Source organism: Platalea leucorodia, assembly GCF_965183815.1.
Source record: "Platalea leucorodia genome assembly, chromosome: 21".
NCBI classification, from domain to species: domain Eukaryota; kingdom Metazoa; phylum Chordata; class Aves; order Pelecaniformes; family Threskiornithidae; genus Platalea; species Platalea leucorodia.
The window spans coordinates 3,405,751-3,418,348 of NC_138843.1; the positions used below are offsets into that span (position 1 = coordinate 3,405,751).

General features: G+C 50.1%; 1 protein-coding gene across 1 annotated transcript; it reads left to right on the top strand.

The window, feature by feature from the left end:
• Positions 1 to 7,524: 7,524 nt before the first annotated feature.
• LOC309599580 (E3 ubiquitin-protein ligase RNF13-like) lies at positions 7,525 to 8,538 on the top strand (the record flags this gene model as incomplete). Its single annotated transcript, XM_082331128.1, has 1 exon — positions 7,525 to 8,538. One exon carries the CDS (start codon positions 7,525 to 7,527, stop codon positions 8,536 to 8,538), a length of 1,014 nt encoding a protein of 337 aa, XP_082187254.1.
• Between the last annotated feature and the right edge of the window lie 4,060 nt (positions 8,539 to 12,598).

Genomic DNA, 12,598 nt, shown 5'->3' on the forward strand with positions numbered 1-12,598 from the left:
ATCACTGCTGAGCACAGCCAGCACCCCTTCCCTCTCTTAGCACCCTCTTTCCTTTTACCCTAGCACCATCGCATTTATAACCTCCTCATTTGAAATCCCAACTCTTTTCTGAAGTAGCAAGTTCTCCAATCCAAGAAGGGACCTCTTTACCCCATTCCCATCTTAACAGGAGGGGAAACCCCAGCCCATTTTGTGTTGCTGGAAGCCCACAATACCTGCAGCATTCCTGCTGGCTCCTGGAGTCTGAACAAGCTGTGTCTTATTGCTTTTCCAACCCATGCTGGTTTTCCAAGCCCTCTTTCAAGACAAGCCAGCATCAAGGATGAGCAAGGCAGCTCAAGCTGTACAAGCCTGCATGGCACTTGCAAAAGGGGCTCTGTGTCACTCAGTCATTAAATCCTGACACAGGGATCTGCTGGCTGTGGTCTGGCATGTAGTGCCAAAAGTGGTGAGAAGCTCCATCCACAGCTCCTCCAGCAGCCTGGAAACCCCATACCTGCCCTGGTGGGATGGCTGCAGGAGGCTGTCAGTGCCCTATGGTGTAGCTGTCATAAAAAAGGGGGTCTCGGAAGGGCTGTGCTGGCACGAATCACACCCGAGCAGTGTAAGATGACAGGATCCCCTCCATGACTACCGGGAAAAGAGCTGCACATGTAGAGAGTTGCCTTCGCAAGATGGCTCTGGCACACCACAGTGCCAAGCTGAGATACAGGTCTGATTTTGGCTCCTGCTGCACAATCCCATCTCGCTCCCCGAATCCAGTAATTTTCAAATCTGGGCTTTTGCTCGGGTCTCATCAGTCGTCAACGGTGGATTGCGGGAGCTAAACTCCTTGTTGTAAAGCAGCAATTCTATTTTCCTCTGGTCTTAAGCAGCTTCAATCCATCTTACTGTATTACAGAGCCCGTGCTGATTGTTCTGCTGTAGTGAGTAATAACAAGTTGTACTTTGCAGATTACCCCAGGGAACCACGCTCCTGACTCTGCCGTATCACCGGCTCTGCAGGATGGGCACACATCTGCCCACAGCACCCCCAGAGAGAGGGATGGGGCCGCAGGAATGAACACACAGAGAATTTAGGGTGGGAAGACGTGGAAGAGCAAAGGGAGCTGGCGTGCAGCTGGTAGCCATGGGGAAATTGGGGTGCCTGGTCCTGCGAGGGGTGAACATCCCAGGTGAACATCATGGGATGGGGGACAGGGAGAGGGTGTTGGGGAGGGAAAGTGATGAAAAAATGGGACAAAAGAGAAAGGGAAGACCAGAAACAGCTGGAAGAGCATGCACTAGTGCCATCATGGCGTAACCCCGTGTGGAGAGCTGCTGTGGCTGGGCTTCACTGGCATGGCCTGGAGGAAGGGAAAAACCTTCTTTTCAGCCATGAGACGGGATAGAAGAATTTTTTTTCCCCCAAATCTCCTCCTTTTTTGCACACCCAAATTCCCCAGGACAACCCAAGGGGAGGAAAACATGGTCCCCTGTAAAACAATCCCCTCAGCGCTGCCGTTGCTCACTGCAAAGCCTTGTCAGGGCTGCCGCTGTGATGGACCACAGGAGGAAAGAAATAAAGATAAGAGAAATGGACATGAGGGGGAGAAGATGGGGAGCTGTGGAAGAGGTGTGAGGGGAAGGCAGAGGCGCCCTGTGAGGCAGTGGCCCTCGTGGAAGGATGGAGAAGCTTCCAGAAGGCAACAGCCAGCCTGGGCCGCCTCAGGCGCCTGCCAAGAGCCTCTCCCTTGGGGCTGAGGCACCAGAGCCCCCTGTGCCCGCATGTGGCACCCACTCCTATCCCCTTTCTGCATGGCCACCGTGATCCTGTGCCTCCAGTGGGCTGCCAGCAGCCGTGCCAACGGCACTGGGCCGGGTGGCCTAGCTCTTGCCGCGTGCCTGGGGCTGCCCCTCACCGAGGGCAAGATGGTGGGCGGCCCTGCTCTCAGCCGTGCCCACACAGCTTCCTTGGCCCTCAGCCCCCAGCGCCGCGGGGGCGAGGCCCCTCCATCTCAGCGACGTGGACACGAGATCACCGCCAACTCACCAGGCTTTGGGCACGTGGCACCAGGTAGCGGGGAGATCAAGGGAGGGACCATGGTGGCCTTCATCATGGAGGTGAACACGAGGCTTCAGAGGAAGACCTGCCAGGCTGAGCAAGGGACCATCATCCTCCTGGATGAGTGCTGCTTCTGGAATGACATTGTGTGCAACTTCACCCACCATGCCTGCAGGAGCCTCACCTACGATCTAGACCTGCTTTACTATGGTCTGATTCTGCCAGTCTGCAAGGTCAGCAGCATCCTGGTCACCATGATAACGGGCATCCAGCTTATTGCAAGATGCGTGAAGAGTTACCAAAGCCAGAGGGAGAGCAAACAGCAGAGCAAGGAATGGTGGCCAGAGTCTCCCCTCAGCATGGTTTGGGGGACTGCTGACTACGCCGAGTGTGCCATCTGCCTGCAGGCGTATGAGCCCGGCGAGGTGCTGAAGTTGCTATCCTGCTGCCATGCCTACCACGGCAAGTGCATCGACCTGTGGCACTGCGCTCAGCCCGGGAGCAAGACCTGCCCGCTCTGCCTGCACAGCGTGACGGCGGTAGTGTTGATCCCCCTTGGCGCACACAACAGCGAGCAGAAGTAACACGGGAAGGCTCACCCGAACTCCCTCCTGGAAAAATCAAGACCTCCCCATGCACACTCCCACCGGCTCTGTCTTCCATTCTCCCCACAAATTCAAGCTCCAATCCAATACCATTAAAAAAACCCCCACCATATGGAAATGTAGGAGTAGGGAACACAGACTGGAAGCACAAATGGAATACTGAAGACATATCCTTGGCTCTGCCCTGTTTGGGCAGCTGATCACACACAGGTCTGCTTCACGCTAGAAGATTTGTAAGGGCCACAACCACAGAACAGGAGCAGCGGCTAGCTCTTGCCAAGCCCCTGGACGGCTCGTCCTGAGGTTCCTCCTCTTACTCTGTTTCTTAAGCTCTCCCTCCCAAAAGCCTGCACAGACAGGTTTATTCCAAAGGGGCCAATTACCACAGTAACCAGCTAATTTTTACCACAAAACCTAGGCTGATGAAACAAGCACCATTCTCGACATTCTTTTTTTTGCATGCAGAGAGTTAAAAAGAACATAAAGCCTGCTAAATGGAGAAGATGTTTTTACTTTATGTCCAAGGTTGGCAGGGCATTTTGCCAAAGCAGAAAAGGCAAGATATTATTTCCAGCACCAATATCTAATAAAGAAGATGTCTCCCTCCATTGCAAGGCAAACAGCTGGAAATGGAATCCATTTCCAGACATGGGTACTAAGTTGCAATGGCCCAGATTTGCTCAACTGCCTTTTTTAATTGTGGGCATTAGCAGATTATGGGTACTTTTGTAGCAGGTCCATAAATCACTGCTTTATAATCTTCTGTATGCATTAGGGCCCAGATTATCATGCTTGTACTTGGTAATAACAGAGGAGAGATTGCCTGGACCCCTGGGAAATCCAGGAGAGGCACCTGGTAGAGCACAGGAGCACGCAGTGCTGAGACACGTGTGGGGGACGGTGCACACAGCGGGGCTGGCAGAGCTCCCACAAACCTGCTCTCCATCCCTCTCCCACGGTGGCAGTGAGGCACAAAACCTCTCTGCACTCACGACTCCATTTCTCATCTACCCAGCTTCCATTTGAGGTGGCGAGTCCGACTGTTTCAGCTATCTATTCTGTAAAGACATGGGTCATCCTTTCCTTTCATCCTAGATGAAAGGAGGTTGTTACATGCACCAGTTTCTAAATCAGCTCCTAGCAAAAAAAAAAAAAAAAAAAAAAAAAATCATTAACAAAAGGGTGCAGGTCTGCCTTCCAGCAGGCTTGCTGCGGAGCTGGGGACTTGCTCAGTCAGCAGGAGGGAGGTAAGCATGTCCCACATCTTTCTTTTAAGAGCAACTGGGAGCACTGGAAGCACAAAGGTTTTCACTGGAAGGTCACTAGATGGCCCCAGATCTTCCTTCACAGCAAATCACTAGTATTTCAGCTCCAGGAGCCTGGTCCTCACTAATCCTATAGCACGACCCCGAAGGAGCGGCATGCCCTGATAAGAAGGGCACCAAGCTAGCACCAGGGATACCTGCCAAGAGGTCTTGAGCAAAACATTTAACCCCCTGTTGTCTTTTGCTGCTCCTGGCCTTTGGCTGTTGAGGGCAGGGAGAAGCTGTTGTGTGCCTGTGCAATGCCACTGCCTGGGGACCCGAGATGCCAGCCTAATACAGATAAAGGACAAGAAGTCTGATTGTGTACAAACTCGCATCATCCCACTGCCAGGCTGCTCTTTTCACGCTGCAAAAACCTCAGAGGGGAAAAAGCCATCTAGACTTATTCCCCCAGTTAAATCAATGCTGGAGCCTGTAATGCATGTTTTGTTGGAGTTGTAATGATGTCCACATAAGTCAGTCTCCTCCGCATCTCTGTTACACAGCTTAAGCTGTTTGGCCAGGACCAGGGCTAGATTTTGCTAGCAGTTATGTGGGTCTAAATCAGCATTAAATTCCTCTGGATTGAGCAGAGACTTCTGTGGAACACAAGCAAAAGAGGAGCTGGTTTTATATCCCAGCTCCTGCACTAAGTGATAGCCCCAAAGAAGCAGCATAAAGGAACACAGGGACTTGGGGAGTGGTGGGGTAAGTGATCGCTTAATAGAGGTAAATGGTCTTTTCCTTTCTTCTAGCTTGGATCTTTGTTCAAGTAGTAAAAGGGGACCTGTTCCCTGTAATTGCTCTGCTCTTGCACACAACTGCTGTCTCCCACGTGTGGCTTGTTGACATTTAAATAAATTGCAATTATTCCGACAAAGTAGATTGCAGGGACTCCAGAGAAAATGGGTCAAGAATACGTCCAGGAGCATCTGCAATGTATTTAACACATGAATATAACAGGGACAGGGCAGGATGAGAAGGAGAGTATGGTGCTGGCTATAATGAATGCAGCATGGGGCTGGAGACAGCCTGGCACAGCCCCACACCATGGGGGGGTGCTTGGCTTAACCTCAGCCAGTGGGATCCAAACCCTCCAGGGCACTGACGATGGAGGAGGCAGACAGCAGTGATGCAAATGGAAAGCATGGAGGGAACCAGAGCGTACAGGGCACCACTTTGGCTCTTTGAGTGAAGACCATCTTGGCTAAAGTCCTTCATCAGCCCTCCTCTTCCTTCTGCAAAAAGCATTCAGGGATTTCAAAGGAGGCTAAGGGCTAGGGTTTCCTATCTCACACTGCCTGTGGGTGGGATATGGGTATCCTGCTCCCCTGCCCATCCAGACTTCAGCTTTTCCTTTTTCCTCACTCCCCAGAGCCTTCTCTGTACCCCATTCCCCTCTTCCTTGCCCTCCAGCCTCTCTTGAAGAGGATTTGTCCTTTTGCCCACATCTCTCTGGGTTACTGCTAAGAGTTACCGAGATCCAGGTTGGAGACTGCAAACACCTGATTTCTCCTTTCATCCAAGGGTTTTGGTGGGCAAACCAGGATGGCTGCTCACTCCTGCCTTGCCGATTCGAGGATACAAGAGGTGGTGCTGGAGCAGCCAGGAGATAACAGCACACAGAATACAAAGGGGGTTGTTCCTTGCTCCCACGTCCGTCACAGCTCCCACAGACACACGGCTCCTTGTCCAGCCCCAAAGGCAGACCTACCCCTTGTACAAGCAGCAGGTCACTGACAGTACACAAAGCTTTGAGCTGGAGGCAGAAATGAAGCACTGAGTGCAAGTAAAGAGGCAAAGATTTTAAAGAACGCTAGGATGATGGATGCCATCACACGAAGCATAAGACCAAACCAAAAATGCACCCTCGAAAAGGTCTCCCCGTGTACCTCCATTTTCTTCTTCATCTGTCATTCTGCTAGAAAGCATTTGGCTTCTCCCCGCTCCCCAAACCTTTTCCTTGTTTTGTTTTTAAATGCATCAAAATGTCTCCCTGCAAGTGTAAAACTCTTTAGATGAGGGGAAAATAAAATCGATTTGAAATCACAGCTGCTGGGAGTCTCTGGCACACACACACGCTGTCTGCTGACATTTTCTGCAGCTCTTTTCCCAGTGAAATCTGTCTCAAGCAGAGCCCAAGGGGGCTAGTAACAAATCAGTTGCCTAGTACACGAGTGATTTTTTTAACTACAGGTCCAACACAACTGCACTGGAAACCATGGGGCTACTCTCAAGTGGATCATTAAACAGAAAGGGCTGTTTGTTAAAAGGTACAGGTTTTTAGGGATTTGTGGTTCCAAACTGACCTGGGTTCACTGCATATTCAGACCTAGTTCGTTCCGACAACAGGAGAGCTACTGCATCCCCATCAGGCTGCTGTTCCTCCGGGCACCAAGCAGTCACCATATGAGTTGGGAATTGCCTGAAAGATGGGAGCTTCTGCTGTCAAACACTCTGGGAGGGAGGGACAACACTTGTGCCTTATGCTTTCCACTCCTTTTTCAGCTTTTTCACCATAACCAGAATTTTTAAATGAGTTTTTATAGCTAGAAGCTAAAGTCTTTTTCCAGCCATTTGATTTCCAGCAGCTCAGGTTTTAATGTAAATAAAGTGAAAAGCCCCAATACAAAAGTTGATGGTAGCTCTCCCAAGCTCAGCCACCGCCCACTCTCACGGTGGTGGGACCGGAGTCCAACAAGCTCAGCCCCAGCAAGACCCCACACGTCTATCGGCCCCCTCAGCAAATCTGCCTGCTCCCTCGGGGGCCTCGAAGGTGGATCTGCCCTCTCAGGAGGGTCGGTAATGGCAGACTGAGGCCACACAGGCAAACAGAGACTTTCAACTTCTGCTAGCTGCCATTGACTGACAGTTACTGATTGACATATTTCAAATGTCAGAAACCCTTTCTATCCTAAGCAATTTATTTGGCTTTGTATTGGTTCAAGGATCATGATTTTAAGGAAAAAGTGCGTGTTCACCAGACCAGTCCAAGCTGCCACACGCCTCAGCAGCGGGCAGAGGCTAATGGCTCATTCCCACTCTGCCGTGTTTTCCAGGAATTGCTTTGGCCACCAGCATGAAGCATTCCAGTCTGCGATGGGCACGTAGCTGATGGGGAGGCTCATTTATCCTGCCTGCACATCATCAGCAAAATGAAATCGGCATCCTATCGGTACCCAGAGGGAGATGAAACCAGAAGTTTTTGTGCATGGAGCAGACCAAAAAGGAAGGGGAGAAGTTTAAGCAGGTTGGCAGTGTTACATGACCCAGCCTTGGGAAACGGTCGCTGGGTGATGTCACAGATCTGCAGAGATGATGTAAGGGTGTTGCTTAGCAGCTAGAGACAACAAAAGAGAAATGAGTTCTATCCTGGGAACCTCCGAACCTACAGAAAGCCTGCAGAAACCTCTAGGGCAGAAACAGGTTTTGATCCCCATCCTGCTGTGGCATCAAGTCATGGCATGGTGATAAAACCTGGGTGGGATAGTGCCTCTGTGATCGTCTCTTACACTTTTCCTTTGGGACCAGCCTGGAAATCTGTATTCAGAGCTACCCAACTGCATTCAGCATGAATCTTCGGCTCCGACTTCTTCACTTTGTGGTTGCTGCTGTCTTCTACAACACTGCTCTTGCAGAAGTCTTTGGTTACATGGCTTACAATGACAGCTCCAAGTGCGTGGCTTATAAAGCCCTGCCTGCGTGCTTTGGGCCACGACTCCCGGCAGAAGGACTGACGGGGTATTTGGTGAGGGTGATACCACCAAATGCTTGCCATGCAATAGAGAACCCTCCCGCACCCAGAAAGGCCTCCGAGACGTATATTGCACTCATACAGGGGTATGACTGCTCTTTTGTCAAGAAGGTCCTTCATGCCCAGCAGGCTGGATACCAAACCGCTGTTGTGTACAACGTGGATTCAGAGCAACTGGTTACCATGATGGCTGACGACAAAGAAATCCAGCAGCTGATTGAGATACCATCACTCTTTACTGGACAGTCAGTCTCCCTCCACTTACAAAGGACTTTGCAATGCGAGAAAGGGATCTACGTCAGACTTCTACCACCCAAACGCTATTTGAGTCCTTGCCAAGACAATGCTAAAATGCTGCAGGAAACTTTCATCAAACAAGATTTCAGGGACATATTCTACATCATTATTGCCACTATCTCAGTTATGGCTGGCTTAAGCTGGTACAAGAGGGCTTGCAAGATAAAGCTGCACACATACAAGCAGGGAGACAAATACGAGACCTGCGTGATCTGCATGGCGGAGTACAAGGAAGGGGACTGCATGAAGATCCTGTCCTGTTCCCACGCTTACCACAGTGCCTGCATTGACACGTGGTTCCAAACCCAGCCCAGGAAGAAGACATGTCCCTTCTGCAAGCAGGTGGTGAACACCTATGGGCAAGGTGACCTCCTGCCAGAGCAGGCTGGTGAAGATCTGAATGAGGAGGAACAGGACCACGAAGAAAATGCATTCAGAGAAGGGCATGAAGATGAATATGTTGAAGAGGAGAAAGATGATGCAAGCAGAGTGGAAGGGGAAGGGTTTGACGCACTGGAAAACAGCACCATTTGAGCTGCGACAGGGATAAGTTATCATTAAACCAAGGGAAGTCTCCCCTGTGCTTTCCTTCAGCTCTTGCTCTAGGCTAGCTTTTATTGGTATGCAATTAACACTGCAGTTTTGGCTCCCCTCCCTGGTCCCCACAATGAAAGAAAGGCATGAAATCTCAGCTGGAAATATCAAAAACTCCTTGAGCCAAAGCAACAGGGCAGAAGCAAAAAGGAGGAGGGAACCAGGGATTTAAGAACATTGGGTATGGGAGCTGGTTTACAGGTGCTAGGATGCCTCCTCAGTTCCCTCCCAAAACACATATGCAAGGACACACAGGCACAGACAAACACATCGAATCTTGCTTTTCAGTGTTACCTAAGGGGAGCACCCAGAAATCCCAGGTGAGAACTCTCCCATGTGTTGCAGCCAGCAGGAACCATTTCCCAGCCTGACAAATAGAGAGGGGAAAAAATACGGGGTACTAAAGCATAGAAATGAGCAACCCCCCCTCTCATCAGCTATAAAACCAGAGCCCCCAGCACCTCCTCATCACCCAGTGCACCGACACACACCGTCCCCATGCACTGGGTGGCTCAGTACAGTCCACTGCACAGGACAGCGTGGCCTTTAACTACACCGGCAGAAAAACTGCGCTGCAAATATTGAGGGCACTTTAAACACTATCTCCTCAGACAGGAGGTGATGCCAGCGGGAGGCAGAGGTCTTTACAGCAGGATTCGCTTTGTGGAGCTGGGTAGATGGAAAAAAAGAATGAAATGCTTCTGAGCGTGGCGTAATTGGCTGCTTTTGCCTACTGGCTGGCAATCTTGCATGCTCACAGGGGCTGACGTGACAGGTACATGTAACTTTCTGCTACCTAGGTTGTTCCAGGTCATTATCCAAATGTGCCTAAGTACCTTAAGGGGAGCTGGATTTATGTACTAACATGATGCAAACAGATCTTCACCTCTTCTCTAGCTGCATCAGGTATAGTCATATTATTTGGGCAGCCTCTGAATACATTTCCAACCCTGCTTGCAGTGAGAGCACGAGTGGAAGTCAGCGCTGGCTCCCAGGCTGGTACGGGTGGCTTTAACACCCACTGTGGATGGGGCAGGCAGCCAAGTCCCAAACTGCATATGTGGATACAGAGCTAGAAACGCTCACAAAACCACTATTAGCATTTAATCTCATATAAAAGAAAGGCATAAAACCTCTTTAGTAAATGCCAGAAATTAAGGAAGTGAACAGCTCTAACATACTGTGACTAAGACATCAAACCTGCACAGCTGCACAAAGGCTAAACTCCCAAATCAAAGGCTCTCCGTTAAACGTAGAACATCCTATTTCTTATGGGCAGTGTCCAAGAAGTGGGCTGTCATCAGATGACTCTATTAGGACCACGCAACAAGACGACACAACTATTGCCAGCAAATAAGACTAGTGCCTTGGAGTATTTTCCTTTTGAGTGGTTACATTGAGACTCAAAAGGCCAGGAGTTTAGAAAATGTTCTCTGAAAACGTCATGCTGCAGAGCTGAGAAGTATGATCTCTGCAGCACAGCAAGCCTTGGTGACTTTTGAAAATAACAGCACCTAGATTACTCGGGTATCCTTAAGATCCCCATATCTTAGAAAGGGCTAGGAAAAGATACATGAATATATGTGATGGCCATCGACAAGGTGGACCTGAATCAATCACTCCCGGCCCAGGAAAACCCAGACAGCTTCAGGTGGGAGGAAGAGAGGAAATTGCAGTTCCAGAATTTTTTTTGGCAGTGGAGAAGTTTCAAACCAATTTTTCCTGGAATGAAACATGACAGCATTTCCAAGGACTTGATGGAAACAAGTCTTTCTGCAAGTCCTCAGACTGAGCTGTTTCATTTCATTTGTGGAACAAATGGGGAAAAATGATTTTTAAGTCAGTTCACAAGAAAACTACCCTCCTCTGCAGGGTGTGCAGCCTCCTGGGAGCCATAAATCACTTCCTTTGCAGAACAAGGCCCCTCAGGGTGCCCGAGAAGGCACAGGCAGATGTCTCCATCTGAGGAAGGGGACAGGTCCTTCGGATGGTGATTAGTGGCAGGGAGTTCATTTAGGTGCCTTTAATTGCCTGCTGGAGGTAACTCTACTGTCAGCAACTCGGAAGGAGACAGGACTGGCTTAGCTAAGCTGCACAAATGTCTCCTTCATCCACCACCGATCATCTGGAGCCGACCTGAAAGCTCCCCTGGGTCCATAGCCCCCACTGAGATAGGCAACCCCAGGTCCGCAAAGGGAAGGAATAAAAGGAAAGGTGCCGGTAGCACTCCCGGCTGCTGTCTCAGCACAATCTCACTGCCTTCATTCTCCCTCGACCAAGGTCTGAAAAAGCACAGATGCTGCAAACATGCAGGGAGCAGGTTGAAGAGCCAGTATTTGCAGCGTGCTGGTGGCACGATGGGTCACAACCAGGCTGCCGTCTCCCACAGCAAGTGTCTCGCATCCTGCGGATGAAGGAGGAGCGATTGAACAAGACCCCTGAGCCAGACCTTGAAATGGTTCTGGGTAATCACACAAAAAGCCACGGCGTCATCCAGCTGCAGAGTGCTGGGCTCAAGAGGAGAGTCCCAGGGGGAATTCTCCAGGCTGTATTTTCCATGAGGTGAGATGAGCTGATCATAGTGCCCTTAATACCTATGAATTTCTTTCCATCTTCAAAAGCGGCACACAGTCTAGATGGGCTGAATTTTTACTGAAATGGGTCAGTAGAAAAATAGATCCTTCTTACAACGCAACACTGCATTGCCTTAATTTAAAAAGGAGAGGAAAAAAGGAACAAAATCTGGGTAGGAGGCGGCCTTCACTTCATTTAATGTTATCAAAGCTTATCGCACTGAAAATCTGAAACGTGTGCCACAGTAAACCTGACCTCCAGCCCTACAGCTGTCAGATCCACTGCCCTCCACCAGCATTGATGGCACTCCGAACATAGCGAGGTTAGCTGATTGCCAGGGTGGGACATTGAGCCCTTGTAGCCTGAATGAGGATGATTAACTTCTCTGGAGGTAGCACTGTCCCAGCGTTTAAAATAAACTACAACAGACAACACACGAGAGGGAAAAGGAGAGCGAGGGGTCTGGGTCGTGCTGGGGCGGAGCTGTTGGCTGTGCGGACAGTGATGGAGCTGTATCTCCTACGGCAGCTGGGGGACGCGGCTGTCCCAGTTCGACAGTGCTGCGGTTTGCTTGTGAACTGGGAGAGAAGCGCAGGTAGATGAGGTCTGGAAAAGGCCATGTGGGGAGGTGGTGTGGGCAGATCTTACAGGAGGATTCATGCCTTCTGCAGAGATGCTGTAATGGCAGTGCATGTAGTTGTCACCAAACTGCACAGAGGAGGCAAGAGATGAGAAGACAGCAACTACTGGGAAAGGAGCCCCGATTTCTCTATGTCCCAGAGCTCAAGCAGAAAGGAAACCGTATGTGCAGAGTTTCAAACTCACGCCAGAAAAAGGATAACTAGAAATATTTCAGACGAACATTGTGCAGAAAAGATTAACTGGGAGTGAGGGGGAAGGCAAACGCGGTCTCATGGGTCCAGCCAGGAACAGCTTGGAGGAACAGCCAAAGCCCTAATGAGGGAAGAGCCAAGGATGATCCAACATGTACATTTTTGATCAGAGCACCAGTGCTGGCTGGAAGCACCAGTACAACCCACGTGGAACCTCCACTGGTAACTCTGCCTTGGGGGAGCACCCAAACATTGTGCTTAAATGAGCTGCCAGGAGCCCTTCTCCTTTTAGCAAGCTCCTGCCCCATAAACCGAGCTCCGCTGCACATACTCTATTAAGCAATAACCAGGTTCCGGCACAGCCTCAAAGAATGACTTACAGATCTCATTTATCAGGGGGTTCTTTGCAGTTTCTTGCACATTTTATTGCAGGCTTTTTCTGCACAAACATGGTTCAGTATATTGCTGGGAGAGTCACCAGACTGTGACCCAGAGAGAAGGAGCTGATGACCCAGCACTGGGAACTATTGACTTCACCACTAGAACGTCAATGTTATAGATCACTGGGAGCAATTAGGGTGGCTGATTACCCC